General features: G+C 42.9%; 1 protein-coding gene across 1 annotated transcript; it reads left to right on the top strand.

Moving 5' to 3' along the window:
• Nucleotides 1-4,758: 4,758 nt before the first annotated feature.
• Nucleotides 4,759-16,045, top strand: LOC120378881 (cadherin-related family member 3-like). The gene is made up of 3 exons (XM_039497140.1): nucleotides 4,759-4,873; nucleotides 13,362-13,564; nucleotides 15,848-16,045. The coding sequence occupies exons 1-3, from the start codon at nucleotides 4,759-4,761 to the stop codon at nucleotides 16,043-16,045; spliced, it is 516 nt and encodes a 171-aa protein (XP_039353074.1).
• Nucleotides 16,046-16,239: the final 194 nt, after the last annotated feature.

The raw sequence follows: 16,239 nt of genomic DNA, 5'->3' as shown, positions 1-16,239 counted from the left end.
CTGGACTGACTCCCCTGGCTACTGGAATCCCTAGTGGTCTCTAGCAGCCTCTCTTCTTGGGCAAACTTCCCCACATGGTCTGTGACCTGCTTCACCTTTTGAAGCCCCCCTTCTCCAAGAGGAGCATCCTCTACAGGTTTGCCTAATTGGCACTACCTGAGTGCAGGGACGCGTGTTAGGCTTGCTGTCAGTGGTATGGGAGTGTCTCCCATCACAGCAGGGGGCTGATGGGCTGGGGGCTGATAGAGCAGGAGGGAGTGGAGGGCAGTGTGGGCATCGTTATTATCAGAGATGTACCATGAGGGTCATAGAGTGACAAGGCAGAGCTGCTGGAGCACAGCTTTCTGAAGTGCCAGAGCATAGCTCCACCCTGGATTTCAGCGCGACACCTTGGGGGATAAAATCAAAACGGGGGGTGGGTGGGCTGTGCTCAGAATTTTGTTGTTTTTCAAAGATCTGGAACTATCTAATGCTCTTAAAAGTAAAAGTGACTGTGGTTAAGAAATTCCTTTGCTAAACCAGTGCCCCTTGTTTTCCTGCCACATTGTCCCTGAAGTCAGTGCAAAGTATAGTAGAAGAATGACTTCTCATGTCTTGCTTATGACATTCCTCCTAATACATCCCAGAATGATGTTTGTTTTTTTTTGCAATAGTTTTGCACTGTTGCCATTTATTTAGCTTGTGAGCCAATACTATGATGACCCCCATTTCCCTTTCCACAGTATTCTTTCCTAGGCATCATTTCCCATTTTGTATGTATGAAATTGATTGTTCCTTCCAAAGTGGAGTACTTTCTGTTTGTCCTTATTGAATTTCATCCTATTTACTTCAGACCATTTCTCCAGTTTGTCCAGATCATTTTGAATTTTAATTCTATCCTCCAAAGCACTTGCAACTCCTCCCAGCTTGGTGTCATCCACAGACTTTAGAAGTGTACTCTCTATGTCATTATCTAAATCATTAATGAAGATTTTGAACAGAACTAGACCCAGAACGGATCCCTGTGGGACCCCACTCGTTATGCCCTTCCAGCTTGATTGGGAACCAGTGATAACTACTCTCTGGGAATGGTTTTCCAACCAGTTATGCACCCACCTTATAGTAGCTTCATCTAGGTTGTATTTCCTTAGTTTGTTTATGAGAAGGTCATGCAAGACAGTACCAAAAGTCTTACTAAAGTCAAGATATACCATATCTACCACTGCTCTCCCTATCCACAAGGTTTGTTACTCTGACAAAAAAAGCTATTAGGTTGGTTTCATATGATTGTTCTTGACAAATCCATGCTGACTGTTACTTATCACCTTATTATTTTCTAGGCATTTGCAAATTGATTGCTCAATTATTTGCACCATTATCTTTCTGGGTACTGAAGTTGAGCTGATTGGTTTGTAATTCCCTGGGTTGTCCTTATTCCCTTTTATGTAGATTGGCATTATATTTGTCCTTTTCCAGTCCTCTTGAATCTCTCCAGTCTTCCGTGACTTTTTGAAGATAATCACTAATGACTCAGATACCGCCTCAGTCAGCTCCTTGAGTATTCTAGGATGTATTTCATCAAGCCCTGGTGACTTGAAGACATCTAACTTGTCTAGGTAATATTTAACTTGTTCTTTCCCTATTTTAGCCTCTGATCCTACTTCATTTTCACAGACATTCATTAGGTTAGATGTCCAATTGCTACTAAACTTTTTGGTGAAAACTGAAAAAAACCCATAATTTAACACTTCTGCCATTTCCACATTTTCTGTTATTGTTTTCCCGTGCTCACTGAATAATGGGCCTACCCTGTCCTTGGTAATTCCTCTTGCTTCTAATGTATTTGTAGAATGTTTTCTTGTTACCCTTTCTGTCTCTAGCTAGTTTAATCTCATTTTGTACCTTGGCCTTTCTAATGTTGTCCCTACGTACTTGGGTTATTTGTTTATATTAATTCTTTGTAATTTGACCTATTATCTACATTTTGCAGGACTCTTTTTTGAATTTCAGATCATTGAAGATCTCCTGGTTAAGCCAGAGTGGTCTATTGCCATACTTCCTATCTTTCCAGTGGGATAGTTTGTTTTTGTGCCCTTCATAATGGCTCTTTGAAAAACTGCCAACTCTTTTGAACTGCTTTTCTTCTTAGATTTGCTTCCCATGGGATCTTACCTACCAACTCCCTGAGTTTTCTAAAGTCTGCTTTCTTGAAATTCATTATCTTTATTGTGCTGTTTTCCCTCTTATTATTTCATGATCACTTTCACCCAAACTGCCATCCACTTTCAAATTTTCAACCAGTTCCTCCCTATTTGTAAAATCAAATCTAGAACAGCCTCTCCCCTAGTAGCTTTCTCCAACTTCTGAAATAAAAAATTGTCTCCAATACATTCCAAGGATTTATTGGATAATCTGTGCCCTGCTGTGTTATTTTCTCAACAGAGGTCTGGGTGGTTGAAGCCCCCCATCACCACCAAGTCCCATGCTTTGGATATTTTTTTTAGTTTTTCATAAAAAGCCTCATCCACCACTTCTTCCTGATAGGTGGTCTGTAGTAGACCCCTACCATGACATCACCCTTGTTTTTACCCCTTTTATCCTTACCCCTTTTATCCTTACCCAAAGACTTTCAACAAGTCTGTCTCCTATTTCCATCTCAACCTCAGTCTGTGTATACATTTTTGATATATAAGGCAACACTTTCTCCTTTCATCACCTTCACTCATTTCCTCCTGCATATGTTCCTCGTGTTTGACCTCTTCTTTTGTCCATCCATCACTGCCTCTCTGCACACAGTCCCACACTGAGCCCAGTACTTGCACTCCTTTCCTTTCCCTGCTCACTAAACTATCTCCCTCTCCACACTCACATTTTCTGCTCAAAACACACTTGTCCCGGGAGGCTGGTCAGTGACAAAATGACAACCCTGGAAACATATTGAAAGAGCAAACAAATAGCAACCACCCAAGGGTTTGTTTTTCACAAAGCATTCAAATAATAGGCTTTTGCACTGAGGAGAGGCCTATCTGAGCAGTAGCATATTACTGCATGGGCCTACGGGCAGAGCTGGCTCCAGCTTTTTTGCCACCCCAAGCGGCAAAGAAAAAAAAAGCCGTGATCGGCGGCACTGCGACAGCTGCTCTACCACGCCGCTTCATTCTTTGGTGGCAATTTGGCAGCTGGTCCTTCCCTCCGAGAGGGACCGAGGGACCCACCGCTGAATTGCCGCCGAAGATGCCGCCCTCTTCCATGGGCCGCCCCAAGCACCAGCTTGCTGCGCTGGTGCCTGAAGCCGGCCCTGCCTATGGGGGGCCCAAGGACCCTTGTCAATTTGGGGCCCTTGGAAAAAAATCTCCCCTTGCCATAGCCCCAGGGCCACATTGGGGGCACAGAGCTACTCTGGTCTTGGGGCCGCACTGGTGTGCTGGTGGAAAGGAGCAAGCGGGGGGTGGGGCTGTGGGGAAAGGAGCGGAATGGGATGGGGCTGTGGGAGGAATGGGGGTGGGGCTGCAGGAGAAGGGGCAGAATGGGGTGTGGCTGTGGGTGGGGCCACAGGCAGAAGGGGCAGGACAGGGGAGGGACAGCAAGCAGAAGGGTGGGATGGGACCATGGTTTTGGTGCCAGGACCCCCCCAGTTGCTCTGGCCCAGGACCCCAGGAGACATTAATTCGCAACTGTGCCTGAGGGAAGGCCCTAATATATATCAGATTCCATTCAAACCCAGGTCTCTCAAATCCCAATACTGTGCCCTGACCACAAGACTAGATTGTCTCATTGAAAGGTGTGTACCAGGTTACTCTTATCTTTTCTTTGTCACAGAATATGAAAGGTTTGATGTGTGAGGAGAAGTCTGATTTATGTAACTGTGCACATGAGCACTGAGCTATTGTTGGCAATAAAATCTGTGTGGGCATTCAGACAAAGGAAGAACCAGACAAACAGGCTCAAATATATATTTATAGAAGAGAGAAAATAAAGGACAAAAGTTATGACACAGAGCACAGGGGGAGGCAGACAGAGGGACCTGCTCGTGACATTGCAGAACAGAGGCAAGGAAAAAGCCCTGTGCTCTCATAAGCAATACTAATACAAGTGAGTGCACACTAGAGGGTTTTGTGAGAATGGATATACCAGTATAACTAGAGTGGCAAAACCCTTCTAGTGTAGACAAGTCCTAAATGACTCTGACACCCCAGAACATGTGTGAAACGCACTCTCAGCATGGGGAAACACGCAATGCTGCACCAAGTATTGTCCCTGGTCTCTAGAGAGAGCACCTCATTCCTTAGAATTATCAAGCCAGCATTGTATTAGCTATTCCCCCCCACTTGTCATTCTAAAAGAATTGCCGTTCAAGGGCTATTGTCTGGTATGTCAGCAAGGAGCAGTCCACTGAAGAGCAAACAGGCTGATGGTGTTTAGAAACTCCCTTAGATACGGCAGAACCTTTGTTTGATTTCTTACTGGACAGCATGACAAGGAAGAAAAATTTAGGTGGAGCTGAAGCAGATTGAGGCAAATAAGACCCAGATCTTCCTCCCGTTCACATTTTAGGACTATGGAAGGCAGGATTCTAGGGAAGAGGCAGAATATTTTTCTTCTTTTGGTTTTGTTAGGAAGAATATCTGGTAAGAACACAATTTTATTCAATTGCTAAATTTAAATAATTCTTGTCTATTATAGTTTCTCTTAAGGGACCTAAATTATATTTTTTAGCTCAGAACTTTTTGACAAAAGAATTCAAGGAACAGCTGTTCTGTTACTGAACTGCAGTGAGCCATGGGGCTGCATCAGTATAACTGTCAGGAGATTTCAGCCCATTGTGATGATTTATATACCATTACAATAATATTATGCTGGATGCTGCGCTCCAGAACAAAATCCACTGTTCAAGGTGAGAGTATTGGGGTGGGAAAGCAGGTGAATTTTCAAAGAAACAAGTCAGTTCACTTTAGGCAGCTTCAGGCTTTGTTCATATTTCATTTGTGGGTTAACTGAATTAAAAAAAAAACAAAAAAAAATTGGAGTTTTTAAAATTGCATGAACTTGAGCTATGCTTGTAGCAAGTTTTACTAAGACCTTGCCATAAAGACATGTATAAAGCCCAGTTCTCCACCACCTTAAACCATGTGTAAATGGTAACGTTTTATACCCTCTTCTGATCTGGTAGCTTTTTAAACACTCATTTAGTCATTTATACTAAAAATCAGACTGGTAGTGTTTTATACCCACTCTGCCACATGTAAATGACTGTACCAGGTGCAAAGTGATATGAATCAGGCTAGTAGAATTTAGACTTTTTTTCTAGGTTGATGTTAGTGTTAACTTTAACAGTTGGTGAATTAAAAAGCAAGCAACCAAAAAAACCTCCCCACAAAACTCAGACCATGGCATGTTAGCTTGGCAATATCAGTATTTGGGTTCAGCATGAAAGCATTACAGATACACAAAGGATAAACCTCCTAGCAAGCAGCAAAGAAGAATGGATTCCTTACAGCAGAGATTTCTTAAACTGTTGTCCATGGACCATTAAGCACTTGCTGGTGCTTGCAGAGAGCTGGCTGGTCACACATTGCTAGCTCTCCTCCTTTTTTCTAGTCACTAAATTGCTTTAAAAAAGGTGTTGCCAACTCTCATGAATCTCATTATATTTTTCCCCTGTAAGTCCCAACTGCTTTACTCTGTAGATTGCATGAGGATCTCAGCTTTCAAGAGAGTTAAATTTGAGTGTACCGTAAAGGCTCAGAAATCAGAAGGCAAAGTCAGAGGGATGTTTTGTGCTCCTAAATGGGAAGCAGGTGGTTCATTGGTTTCTAAACGGGGAGGGAGTAAGAAGAGAGTAACCGGTCACACTCTGTTGCAATGTGGTCTGAAAAATCTGATTAACCCTGATTTAAAAGAATTATGCCTGAATAAACATTTCTTATTCAGCTCATGAAAACTGTAAGAGGTTAATATAAATGTAGGAACACATCTCTCATCTGTCACTCTAGAAAACATTATACATACTTCACTGACTTTAAAATACTTTTCCTTAATAAGTTGTGGTGTGCTTAAAGGAAGTGTACTAAGGGTACGTCTACACTACCCGCCTCATTGGCGGGTAGCGATCGATCTATCAGGGATCGATTTATCGCGTGTAATGTAGATGCAATAAATCGATCCCCAATTGCTCTCCCGTCGACTGCTGAACTCCAGCTCGGCGAGAAGCAGAAGCAAAGTCGATGGGGGAGCCGTGGCAATCGACCCCGCGCCGTGAGGACGCGAGGTAAGTCGAACTAAGATACATCGACTTCAGCTACACTATTCTCGTAGCTGAAGTTGTGTATCTTAGATCGATCCCCCCACAGGTAGACCAGGCCTCAGATACAGTCATTGTCAGATTCTGTATTAGAACATATGTTTCAAAAGCACCCCAGCTGTAAGCACACATCCCTAGAGAGCCCAGAGCCTGGCTCCATTAACAAGGGGCTCACATGGGGCTCTTCCAAATCACTGTTCGCTGCTAGTTCCAAGCATTCCAGACATTTTGCACTGGCCGTTATGACAGCCTCTATCTTGGCCAACACCAAGGCATGAACAAGGGACCTCCAGAGCTAAAAGCAGAAGCCTCTACAGCTTGATCCAGATTCTCAAGACAAGAGCTGCAATAGAGTCACATTGGATTGGGAAGAGAGTGGGACATGTAACACACTCAGGGGCTGCAGAGCACTATTTAAAGTCGGGGGAGTCATACATTTCCTCTTCCTCCCCCACTTGAGCCTCCTCTTCCCCTCTTAGATGCCCTCAACTGCCACCAGCAGGCTGACCCCCCCTGGCCCAGAAGCCCCTATGTCCCTTACCCCCTTCCTCCCCCCACCAAAAAAAAATCTGAGTGAGTGGCATTGTGACTTGGTGCATGGCATCGCAGACACTTATTTTTTTTTAAATGTTGGCCCAGATCCTGGCCCTGAACAGATTGCAATACATTAGCAGTATCTTGCAAGGTGCTAACTACACTGAGGGGTTGAGATTACATTGAACTTTTCAGGAGCTGCTCAGCACCTTAAAGAACTGGCCCTGCCTTCTCTTCTGTTAATTTATGACAAGACATGTTGGAAAGGGAAGGGGAGTGTCATCTCTTGAGAACAGAATTCACAAAAGAATTCTAAACACCTTTTATTCACACACACTTGCTTGTCTGACTATTTTTAATGTGATTCAGTGCAGAGAGGCAGCAGCAGAGGGAGGTGACTGATATGAAACATATATTTCTAGCTATCATACAAATACAAGCAATGGAGTAACAATATTGCATTACCATCAGTAACTTGCAGTGGCAGGACTACAGCATTTAAACAGAAAATAAATAATTTGAGTCTCCTTTCACTTGCATGGGTTCAACAGCTGTGTAACGTCACAATTCATATCAGCATGAGAGGAATATCAGGTCATTTGTGTTCACAGACAGTGGCAGAAGGCGTGTGCTCTGTGTCCCAGCTAATATTCACAGAAATGGCTTCACAGAAGTGCAGTGGTTTCCCCAGGAATTGAAATTAGCAGGGTGTTTGAATTTACAGTGGGGGGTGTCAGGGCCGATGAGGGGTGAGACTGTGAAGGTGAAGGTGGGCTGTATGGCACCATAGTAAAAACTGAAAAATGTTCCATGACCATTTTATTAGATTTAACTCATGTTTTAAAATCATCACACAAATTAAAGCTGGCTACTCAAGCCTTCTATGAAGCACTATGTCTACATCCTTCTTGGTTTCTTGTTATAATTTTGGACAACTCTGTTAATGAACTTCTTGAATGCAATGCGTTCATCTTAGGTGGCTTCTCGTGTGTTCGGTACTTCCATTCCTTCAGTTGATAGGCTCATTAATTCATTCACATGATCAGGCAGAAGGCGACTTGTTTCAGAACACAAAATTCTATTCAATGATGAAAAAGAACACTCAACCATATCTGTTGTGACTGGGAGTAGCAAGAGATGAATTCCTACTTCTTTCATCTCAGGAAACAGAACACAAAGATCGGGTCGAGTCATCTGTAAAAGCTATGTAGAGGTTGAGTAGAATCTAGAAGTTGCTGTTGTAGATTTTTAAGAATCAAGTCTGTGTACTTTTTCAGTTGTCTTAGCAAACACTTCTTGTCTTCTTCACTTAAGGATTCAATATAAATGCCTTCATTAGTCAACTTCTGAACTGAAGTATTTGCTTCTTCCAGTACTTTTTCAATGGATAGCTCTCTGATTGATCCAAATATAGCTTCTATTGCTGGACAAAGATCTACTACTGTTGTAGCAGATGCCTGGATGGCATTGTTTAATGACCCAAGTGGTTTCAACAGTAGACTTACGAGAGAGAGAATGGCAATAGTCTTCTCTGAACGTAGTAGCAAAAGTAATCCACCAGCCTCACTACTTAGATCCATCCCATCTTGGTAGATACTTTCCAAAGCCAGTAATAATGGCTGGAGTAATTTTAAGACAACAGCCAAGGATCGCTCATGAGAAAGCCAGCAGGTTTCCCCAGGTTGGATTAATTTGAACTTCAGTCCCAGTGTATCTTCTATATTTTCCAAGATATTCAGTCTTTTTGGACTCTTGCTGAAAAAAGAATATAATGAAGACATTAAATATTTAGCTTTTTTAATGTCTTTTAAAGATTCTTCAGCTTGTACTAGTGCTACTTGGAGTAGATGGCCTCTGCAGTGTGTATAGGAGAGATTAGGGTTACACTTTTCTCTGACGAAAGCTTGTACTCCCCCATGTCTTCCAGAGAAGTTTGCAGCTCCATCAAATGCACAAGCAGCCATCTGTTTGGGGTCCAATTGACAAGCATTTAACTCTTCTGAGATGTGAGTTGTCACAGATGCAGCCGAAGTGTCTTCTATAACTTGAACATCAAGAAATGCATCTACTGGCATCAAGATAACTGATGCCCCTGACATCAAGATAACATACACAATGACTTAATACTTGATGCCCATTTGCATCGGTGCATTCATCAGCCATGTATGCAATTTTTTTGAATGTGGTGAGAGAGTTCTTCATTTTTTCAACTGTTGAGTCTTTTACTCTTGCACTGCATGCTTCTAGCCAGTCAGTTGAGTTTCTTGAAGAAAGATAGTGAACATTTGCTGGTCTTGTTCGGAACCAGTATTCGACTTCAGGATGAACAAGTGACAATGCACTTAACATTGGCCTCCAGTTTGTAGTGTGTGGTATCTCTTGCTTAAATAGAAAGTAGGATGCTACAGCCATATTTGTTCGCATGAACTGTGTTGTGTCTCCAGCATTCTTAACAGCCTCATTAAGTACTTCTAAAGTGGGCTTATAAAGCTTTCTGCATGTTGATGCACTCCAGTGGTCTAGTGTTTTGCAGCCTTTTCACGTAGTTTGTCAGCATTGGCTTTGCTGATCGGTTTGACAAACCAAGCTCCTCCACTTTTACCAATTATAGCACTGGAAAGCTTTCCTTCTTCGTAAGCTTTTTTGCAAGAGGTGCACCAGTAGCCATCTTTTGTAACTTCAAAAAATGGGAACACTTTGACCAACAAACATCGGGAACTGCCTTTAGGTTTTGGAGACACTGTTTCTTCAGTAGGTAGCTGTATTTGTGCTTCGGGCTGGTCGAATGTAGATATACCACTTGAACCTTCAGATGACATGTTGATATATTCTTGGTTCTTGATGTGCTCTTCACCTTGGTTAGTTTTTGAGGCCTTTGAGTGGAAAAATTGTTGTATTATTTTTTGTCTTTTCATTTTCACTTTGACCTGCAACATATAAAAGAGATATGAATAAAGTAAATGTTTTGTTAGGATAATGCAAATTTAACATCAGGATAATGCAAGTTACACCAAAACACATAACAGGTCTAGATTTCTAAAAAAATATAAATTAAAAAAAATGTATTTAATTTAAATTGACGTTTGAAAAGTAAGTCATCATGGGATAAGAGGGCAGTCCTCTTATGGATCAGTAACTGGTTAAAAGATGGGAAACAAAGGGTAGGAATAAATTATCAGTTTTCAGAATGGAGAGAGATAAATAGTGGTATCCCTGAGGGGTCGGTACTGGGACCAGTGCTGTTCAACATATTCATAAATGATCTGGAAAAATGGATAAATGTTGAGGCGGAAAAATTTGCAGACGATACAAAACTATTCAAGATAGTTAAGTCCCAGGCAGACTGTGAAGAATCACAAAGGGATCTCACAAAACTGGGTGACTGGGCAACAAAATGGCAGATGAAATTCAATGTTGATAAATGCAAAGTAATGCACACTGGAAAACAATCTCAACTATACATACAAAATGATGGAGTCTGAATTAGCTGTTAACACTCAAGAAAGATATCTTGGAGTCGAGCCCCCGTACACGGTGTTCCACAAGGATAAGGTCCAGACTTGAAATTAGACAAAGGTTTCTAACCATTAGAGGAGTGAAGTTCTGGAACGGCCTTCCAAGGGGAGTAGTGGGGGCAAAAGACATATCTGGCTTTAAGACTAAGCTTGATAAGTTTATGGAGGGGATGGTATGATGGGATAGCCTAATTTTGGCAATTAATTTGACAATTGATCTTTGATTATCAGCAGGTAAGTGTGCCCAGTAGTCTGTGATGGGATGTTAGATGGGATGGGATCTGAGTTACTACAGAGAATTCTTTCCTGGGTGCTTGCTGGTGAGTCTTGCCCACATGCTCAGGGTTTAACTGATCGCCATATCTGGGGTCGGGAAGGAATTTTCCTCCAGGGCAGATTGGCAGAGGCCCTGGAGGTTTTTCACCTTCCTTTGCAGCGTGGGGCATGGGTAACTTGCTGGAGGATTCTCTGCAGCTTGAGGTCTTCAAACCACAATTTGAGGACTTCAATAACTCAGACATAGGTTAGGGGTTTGTTATAGAGGTGGATGGGTGAGATTTTGTGGCCTGCGTTGTGCAGGAAGTCAGACTAGATGATCATAACGGTCCCTTCTGACCTTAAAGTCTATGAGTCATTGTGGATAGTTCTCTGAAAACATCCACTCAATGTGCAGCGGCAGTCAAAAAAGCAAACAGAATGTTAAGAATAATTAAGAAAGGGATAGATAATAAGACAGAAAATATCATATTGCCTCTATATAAATCCATGGTATGTGCACACCTTCAATACTGTGTGCAGATCTGGTCACCCCATCCCAAAAAAGATATATAATATTTTAAAAAAAAATATAGATGGATGAAAAAAAAAGGAAGGATTAAGGAAAGGAGAGGAGGAGAGAGGATTACAGGAATTTTTAAGAGAGAGAGAGAAGAAAGAGAAGAGGAGGGAGGGAGATCTATAAAAAATTGACTGGTGTGTGAAAAGTGAATAAGGAAATGTGTTATGTGAAGGATTATATAACAAACTAAAAGTCACCCCCAATGAAAAAAAAAAAGCAAAGGAAAAAAAAAAAAAAAAAAAACTCTTCACACAAACATAACAACAAAAAAAACTCTTTGCCAAGGGATGGTGTGAAGACAAAACTATAACAGGATAAAAAAAAAAAAAGATAAAAATTCATGGGATAGATCAGTGGCCAGGAGGGGGGGGGGGATGCAAACACCATGCCTGAGTGTCCCTAGCCTGTTTGCCAGAAGCTGGGGGGAATGCAAAGGGGGGGATCACTTGATGAACCTGTTCTGTTCATTCCCTCTGAAGCACCTGGCCTTGACCACTGTCGGAAGACAGGATACTGGGCTATATGGACCATTGGTCTGACTCAGTATGACCATTCTTATGTAAAAATTAATTATAATAATAAAAATGTTTAGTACAGAAACTCCCCAACATAATGACCTCTCAAGATAGCAACGATGTGAGATAACAACCTTGGCAAATAATTTTAAAAATCTTGGCCTACTAGGAAACATATTTGTATAAGTTTCCATTCCCAGTCACAAATCTAGCATTCTGGAGCAAAGTGACTAAAATATAGTCCAACAAACAAATGTTTATTTAACATGCCACTCACTTTTCCCTCCACCACACCCCACTCACTGGTGTTGTCCTTGGTCAGTGGTGACTCAGAGTTCAAAGGTGCTTTCACATGAGTACACCTCCCAGGTGGGGGGCAAGAAGGCACTTTGCTCATTCCTCCAGCTGCTCACTATTCGCTTTGGCACGGCTGTTCGTTGTGCCACCGTTCACTCCACCACTCTGTTGCCAATGGCCCTGCACAGTCACCTTCTGCTGCCACTTGCCACTGTGACCTCTGAAAGTTGGTCTCTTGAGGTTCCACCAGCTCTCAGTGATTGCAGCTGAGCTCTCAGTGGGGGAAACCTTGCTGCTAGTGCAGTCTGGGCTGTCTCTTACACAAAAACACTGTACCCACAGGAACACTGTCCCCACAGCAGGACTAAGCACTTAGACCTGATTATCAGTGATTTCAGCTGCAGCGGTCACTTAACAGAACAAAAGACTATCTATGGAGCCTAATCAGCTCAGTCTTTAAACAGTGGAGAGGGACAGGTCCCCACCCTCTCTCTTGATGCCTTCAAATCATCACAGGCTAAATACAGTTCTACTGCCCTTTACTCATACAATAAGAACAACAACATTTCATTCCCCACCCCACCCCCTGCATTCAAGTGATTTGTAACCCAACCCCAGCCAAAATCTATCACTTGGGCAACACAGCTCTGTTTGCTGGATACTTAGGTAGATTAGATGTGAATGTAAATACAATCTGGTCCTGAAGCCTTTCCCCCCAGCCCCCAGCTCATCACTAGCTGTCAGGGAGAGCTCATTTAGACTTTGCTTACAAATCATTTGAAATTATTAGGTTGGCCAACATCACTGAAATGAATGCACTGACATTGTCATAAAAAACAACAGCTGTATAAGGAAGCTAGCCTATGTTCATACTTTTCAAATCTATTATACTTTTTCAGATACACGTATTTGATTATACACTCAGGGCCGGCTCCAGACCCCAGCGCGCCAAGCGCGTGCTTGGGGCTGCATGCCGCGGGGGGCGCTCTGCCGGTTGCCGGGAGGGCGGCAGGCGGCTCCGGTGGACCTCCCACAGGCGTGCCTGCGGAGGGTCTGCTGGTCCTGCGGCTTCGGTGGAGCATCCGCAGGCACGTCTGCAGGAGGTCCACCAGAGCCACGGGACCAGTGACCACCAGAGCACCCCCCGCGGCGTGCCGCCGTGCTTGAGGCGGCGAAATTCCTAGAGCCGCCCCTGTATACACTGTATATGCTTTTAAAGTGTGTATTAATATTTCAATTTCAATTCAAATTTCCAAACAGTCACTAAATTGGCATGTAACTAGTTCACAAAACTGGGGGGAGGGAGGATGTTGGGAAAATTCAGGGGGGTGTAGGGAAATCACTGCAGAAGTGTAATTTTACTTTCCTTTTCAAATTTGCAGGAGGGAAAACGCTGTCACTTAATGGCTTGCCTGCTACAGGCAATGTGACAGAAAAATCTTCAGCTTATGTTTTGGTTTATACATTTAATGTTACTTTATCACCATCACCTTCTGAAGTGGCTCCAGGATATCCTTTAATAATAAACTCAAATCCACTTACAAAAGCTTTTCGGATTGATCCTGGAGCTACACATACTTACAAGGTAAGTTTTCAATTCAGCTTGGGCAATGTGTTTAGTCTGTAGACTGATGCTTACTCTTTGGATTACTGAGAGCTGATATTGGTACAGTATTTATTCATGTATCATTTAACTGTAAGAGTTGCAAAAGCAGATCAAGGTATTTATTACAGGAAATTCAACTCTTATAGCGCATGAATAGCTGATAGTGATTCCAGCCTTTTGATTGGTGCAGGGGGAAAAAAGAACACCACATTTGTTCCGTGTATCACAGAAGTCATTGTTTTAAAAAATGCTAAGGTGAATAAAAGCACCTGGGGCCCGATTCTGATTTTACCTACCCTGGTGTGGATTAGGGTGATGTAAATTCAGAATCAGCCCCCACTGAATCCAACTTGTTGCACTATAACAGAATCTTACTAACTTATCTTACTGGGAAGATTGTCAACTTCACTTAACAGCTGAATCCAGTTTAATCGGCCCCTTGAAGGCTCCCTCAGTACTGTGGAATCCTTGGGCAGCATAGAGCTGCCATAGGGATGGTTTGCCACCCCCCTGGCTGCTGATGCAGATGGTATGTTTGGGGAAGCGAGGTAGAGCTGGGGCCCCAGATATCCTCAGTTACTGGCAGGGCACTAGGGGGCAGGGCCGGCTCCAGCTTTTTTGCCACCCCAAGCGGCGAAGGGAAAAAAAAAAGGAAAAAGAAAAACCAGATTGAGCGGCTGCCGAATTGCTGCTGAAGACTGAAGCTGGGTGATTGAGCTGCCACCAAAGAGGAAGCGGAAGGAAGGAAGGACCTGCCACCGAATTGCTGCTGCAGACCCGGATGTGCTGCCCCAACAACCGACGGACGTGCTGCCCCTTTCTATTGGCTGCCCCAGGCACCTGCTTCCTTCACTGGTGCCTAGAGTCGGCGCTGCCTGGGGGCTCTGCACAGCAGCACAGCTGGAACAAGCTAGAGCAGTTCTCAGGGTTCCCTAACTTACTGGAGGGCAGTACAGATCAGCTGCAGGATCTGAGGGACAACAAGTTAGCTTAAAGCAGAAAGGTGAAGCAACGCCTGATTGAGGCCTGGTTTACCCCTAAAAAATAGATTGACCTAGCTTTATTGCTCAGGGCTGTGGAAATTTTCACACCCTCTATGATGTAGTTAGGTTGACCTAATCCTCATGGTAGATGCAGCTAGATCAACAGAAGAATTCTTCCATCAACCTAGCTACTGCCTCTCCAAGAGGTGGATTACCTACATATATGGAAAATAGGGTGACCAGACATCCTGATATTAGGCGCTATATCTTATATAGGCAACTATACCCCACCACCACCTGAAAAAAGTGTCTCGATTTTTCACACTTGCTATCTGGTCACCCTAAGGGGAAAACCCCCTTCTGTAGGTGTATGAAGCATCTACACTGCAGAACCATACCTGTGCTGCTGTAGTGTAGATGTGCCCTGAAATCTGTCCCAATGACTCCATTGTGAATTAATAAATTCTGCAAACTAGCAGGCAAGTGAACAAACATGATTTAAAAAGCTAGGATGATGCAGCACAAATGTAATTATCTTATTTACTTGACAAGCATAGTTAGTGTTAATTATTTATGCTATTGCGTAGTATTCTAATGAACGTTTAGTATTGAGATGCCCCAGAACTACACTCTTCTATTAAGTTTCAGAGTAGCAGCCGTGTTAGTCTGTATCAGCAAAAAGAACAGGAGTACTTGTGGCACCTTAGAGACTAACAAATTTATTTGAGCATAAGCTTCCGTGGGCTACAGCCCAATTCATCGGATGCATAGAATGGAACACACAATAAGAAGATTATTTATACATACAGAGAACAGGAAAAGGTGGAAGTACCCATACCAACTGTAAGAGGCTAATTAATTAGGAGAATAGCTGTAGCCCACGAAAGCTTATGCTCAAATAAATGTGTTAGTCTCTAAGGTGCCACAAGTACTCCCGTTCTTTTTTTCCTCTGGTCACAGCAATCCTTGTCAGCCACTGTGCTTTTCAAGCGGGGCTTCAGTGTCTCAGCCCTCCGGCCAAGTCACACGCTCTCTATGTGCAAAACAAGCAAAGCCCTTCCGGGGAATACAGTCCACAATGTCCTGCAGCCCTCCTTCTGCTCAGTCTTTAACAGTCCAACAGGGGCCTAGAGCACTACCTCCTCAGTTGGGGCATCTTCCTGTAGCCCTTAGTCTTTAACCAGTCCAACATGGCACCTTTTTATATGTATTTATTCCTATATACAATAATTACAGATTTGATTGCATAGTGTGCTACTAATAATGTGTTACATTTCAGGTTGTTACCACTGGAGATCCTGTTCTAGATTATGAAACTATGCCAAACAGCTTTGATTTGCAGATTTATGTTAAAGATACAGCTGGGGCAAGTGACCTTCAAATACTTACTGTCCAAATAACAGATGTTAATGAACCTCCTGTGTTTCGTGGCAATTTGGCAGACCAAAGTAAGAGAACTTCCATTGCTTGGAAGTAATGAAAGAGGCTAATGCTTGAAATTACAACATTGGGAAACTAGACCTTAATCATTAAATGTTATAGACAGAATGCCTAGCAATGCTCATAGTTTAGATTGGCCAAATATTTCCATTCTGGAGGGTCCCTGTTGTTTGTCACCTATGTTTTATGTTTTCAGATGAAATTCAGTGACTGATCTCATGCAGGGAGTGA

The sequence above is a fragment of the Mauremys reevesii genome, linkage group 1 (genome assembly GCF_016161935.1).
Source record: "Mauremys reevesii isolate NIE-2019 linkage group 1, ASM1616193v1, whole genome shotgun sequence".
Lineage (NCBI taxonomy): Eukaryota > Metazoa > Chordata > Testudines > Geoemydidae > Mauremys > Mauremys reevesii.
This window is presented reverse-complemented; position numbering and strand designations above follow the sequence as displayed.

What these genes read in the sequence shown, in the direction of transcription:
- LOC120378881 (XM_039497140.1), top strand. Translation starts at nt 4,759, where the DNA reads ATGGGGCTGCATCAGTATAACTGTCAGGAGATTTCAGCCCATTGTGAT. An exon ending in AACAAAATCCACTGTTCAAG is followed by an intron (nt 4,874 to 13,361) that starts GTGAGAGTATTG and finishes TCAAATTTGCAG; the next exon opens with GAGGGAAAACGCTGTCACTT. An exon ending in GAGCTACACATACTTACAAG is followed by an intron (nt 13,565 to 15,847) that starts GTAAGTTTTCAA and finishes GTTACATTTCAG; the next exon opens with GTTGTTACCACTGGAGATCC.